The following is a 2,614-nucleotide window of genomic DNA, read 5'->3' as shown; positions in this document are numbered from 1 at the left end:
AAAATTTTGAAAAATCGGCAACGCTTAATCACAGATAATGTTCTTACCTAAAAGTTTTAAAATAGGTCAATTCACTCTAGTATCAAAACCAACAGCACACTATTGAAACTTGTGAACGACAATTTGCCATGTCGTGCGTGTGAAAGACGGAGACAACAAATGTATGGGTAGCGTCCTCTTAAATATATGTAATAAATTGAAAAAAAATTAATTAAATAATTGGAAATATTTTAATGCCTAATTAATTTAGTAGGGATGCTGAAGTGGTGATATTCATGGTTAGTTAAGGTTTTTTTGTTTTAGCTTTTTTCCTGGGAACTTAACTATTGAGTATACAGAACAATTCTTATTGGAAATTTCATTGTGTCCATCAATTTGCTTTGCCAACGAGTAGATAAACTATAATGTTTACCTATATTTTTTTTTAAAACCTAGGTATTTATAGGGGTATTTACCATTATTTTTATAGCTCCGTTTAATTTTTTTTCGGTTCTGTTTAACTGATGGCTTCTTTCTTCCTGTAAAAAAAAATATATTTGATAGGTACAGGTATTTATATAGATTTTGTATATTTGTATATAGTGTTTATAACAAAAATATTTAGTAGTAAAACAAACTAAAAATAAATCTTACTATGGTCATATTCCAATGAAGTATTATGGTAGATACCATACGCATTAATGTTCGCCATTTTAGTTATAAGTTTCTTAGGTGAAATACAAATATCCCAAATAAAACAAGTTTAATGAAAATAATTCATAACGCTGTAACATTTAATGCGTAAAAAAAGGTTATAAACATTTAAACATTAGACAAAAATTAATATTTTCTACTATAGGTACACATATTATCACATTACACATTTACTATTTTGAATATAATATTACATAGATAGGTACTTCACAATAAATTACTGATTGTCTGAATTTAATATTTACTGTCCAATGCGCCCGACATAAACATGTAAACATCAAAAGTAAAAGATAACAATAACATACTACATACGTGATACGTTCTAACCTCAGCGTGCTTACCTGCTTACATGTAATCGAATTTGGTTGGCTAATGATAAGGCCAACTGAATGCCGAATGAGTGATGACACGATTGACGATTATTCAAAATAATATGGACTATGGAGGTTTAAGTATAATGTGCCGACGTGAATACCATACTATATATGAATCGCGGTTGTAGATATACTGTAGGTATATCTTAAACCGTGATATGAACTCATTAATAGCCATAATAGGTACAAAATATCAATATCTGTATAGGTACCGACGTGTTTAAATAAACAGCTCGGACTTCTCTATATAATTATAACTTCTGCCGCAACCAGAATTATTTGTAGACAATTTAATATAATATCAATATTTGTAATTATTTTAACAATGTATGTGTTTAAATCGTTTCTGAAAAAAAACTAGACTTCAAAAATAAATTTTGTTAAAATATATATATGAAAGAAAGAAATTAATTATTATACATAATATTAGTCTTAACGATATTTTCGATTGATAAACATTTTTGTTTTTGTAAATATCGCTTAGCATAAAACTATATAGTTTTGTACTCCACTCTTATATTATACCTCAGTCCTCAGACTTATATTATACCCACCAACACACACTATTATAATTATAGTTGTTATCACTACAATTTATTTTACTATAATAATATATTGTATCGTTGTATGTAATTATTTGTTTGCTAAATAAATAATACATTATTATTATATGCGTAATTATTATGGTATTATCGGTTAATTGTTTTGGGTGTTCGCTTAACAATACTTTAAGGACTAATTAACATACATATTATTATTGATCTCCGCAAAAAAGGACATAATGATATGAAGAAAAATAATATCGGCAAACCTAGAATCCATTTCTTAGATTTATAAATTAAGATATTTAAATATGAAGAATAATAAATAGGTACCACACGAAATTATTAATTACTATTATAAGTTCTAACTGCTGATAATCGATAGGTTCCAAAAAAACCAGCAATGATAACAAAGAATATATTGATACCTTATAAAAGTACCAATTAAATGCAATTAATGCTATTAGAAATCAGCCAAAAACTCGAAGTCCGAAACAATTTTACTACTATAAAACGTGTACCTACACGTACACCAAAAAAACACACATCGTTGTAAAACAATAATAATAAATTGATACATTCATCGTTCCGCCCAGTGAATCTAAAAAATTAATTTGTTTATACAACGTTAGTGTACGTAATTTTTTTCCAACCCAAAACTAAATTATAGACTATAGTGTTTATACTTTATACAGTATTTCCATATAAGTTAGATTCGAATGTTATAAATTTTAAACTTTGAACAATTCACGATAAATATTTTTTGACATGAAAACAAAATAGACTGAAATAGTGAACTATAATAAAATTAAAAATAAAATAAATTAACTTAACTTTTCTCTTAAAATGACAAATTAATTCGTTAATAGTTAAGTTAATGATAAGCCAAACGTAACTAGTTAAGTTGAAAAGTTAAAATTAAATTAACTTTTTAGCTTAACTTTAACTTTTTAACTCGTTAATGCCCAGCCTTGGATAATGGTAGGTACGTAACCCTTCGTGTGC

At 26.8% G+C, this 2,614-nt stretch overlaps 1 protein-coding gene across 2 annotated transcripts in view; it reads right to left on the bottom strand.

The window, feature by feature from the left end:
* Positions 1-1,062, bottom strand: part of LOC100162033 (UDP-glucose:glycoprotein glucosyltransferase) — a 10,626-nt gene extending 9,564 nt beyond the window's left edge. Inside the window, exons 1-3 of one of the 2 annotated variants that reach the window (XM_016805962.1) lie at positions 1,035-1,062; positions 634-764; positions 456-518 (exon numbers count right to left, since the gene is read on the bottom strand). In XM_016805962.1, coding sequence (XP_016661451.1) covers positions 456-518; positions 634-691 — 121 coding nt within the window. In that variant the 5' untranslated portion in view covers positions 692-764; positions 1,035-1,062. Of the gene's footprint in view, positions 1-455; positions 519-633; positions 951-1,034 lie in introns of those variants that run through there. The other variant, XM_001944664.4, reaches the window with a different exon arrangement.
* Between the last annotated feature and the right edge of the window lie 1,552 nt (positions 1,063-2,614).

The sequence above is a fragment of the Acyrthosiphon pisum genome, chromosome A1 (genome assembly GCF_005508785.2).
Source record: "Acyrthosiphon pisum isolate AL4f chromosome A1, pea_aphid_22Mar2018_4r6ur, whole genome shotgun sequence".
Lineage (NCBI taxonomy): Eukaryota > Metazoa > Arthropoda > Insecta > Hemiptera > Aphididae > Acyrthosiphon > Acyrthosiphon pisum.
This window is presented reverse-complemented; position numbering and strand designations above follow the sequence as displayed.